This window comes from Penaeus monodon, chromosome 32, assembly GCF_015228065.2.
Source record: "Penaeus monodon isolate SGIC_2016 chromosome 32, NSTDA_Pmon_1, whole genome shotgun sequence".
Taxonomy (NCBI): Eukaryota; Metazoa; Arthropoda; class Malacostraca; order Decapoda; family Penaeidae; genus Penaeus; species Penaeus monodon.
This window is the reverse complement of record NC_051417.1, coordinates 32,162,659-32,162,943: the sequence shown is the minus strand read 5'-3', so window position 1 is coordinate 32,162,943 and position 285 is coordinate 32,162,659. Positions and strand designations below refer to the sequence as shown.

Sequence of the window (285 nt, the reverse complement as noted above, 5' to 3'; positions counted from 1 at the left end):
GCCATAAGTAAACAGTAAACATTTCAGTACCCCGCCCATTACCCACGCCCTCGTCTCTTCCTGCAACAGACGTGGAATCTCTTCACATACCCTGCCGTCGTGGCGAGGCTGGGCCACTCCAAGACAGCTGTGAGTTACTTGAACCTCGACGCTGCTGGGTCAGAGTGGGAGGTACGTGACCTGCTGTGTTTGGTGTGAATTGTGGCGTTTTTTTATTATTATTGGTTTGATGGTTCGATTATCCGTTTTATCTTTGTGGGATGGAAGAGACTGAGGGAGAGGGGT

The 285-nt window shown here is 50.2% G+C and overlaps 1 protein-coding gene across 1 annotated transcript in view; it reads left to right on the top strand.

Moving 5' to 3' along the window:
- The window catches only part of LOC119593819, a gene marked incomplete in the record, with an annotated part of 10,957 nt that overhangs the window by 8,831 nt on the left and 1,841 nt on the right, over window positions 1-285 (top strand). Inside the window, 1 exon segment of the mRNA XM_037942849.1 lies at window positions 70-171. Within this exon segment, the coding sequence (XP_037798777.1) occupies window positions 70-171 (102 nt within the window).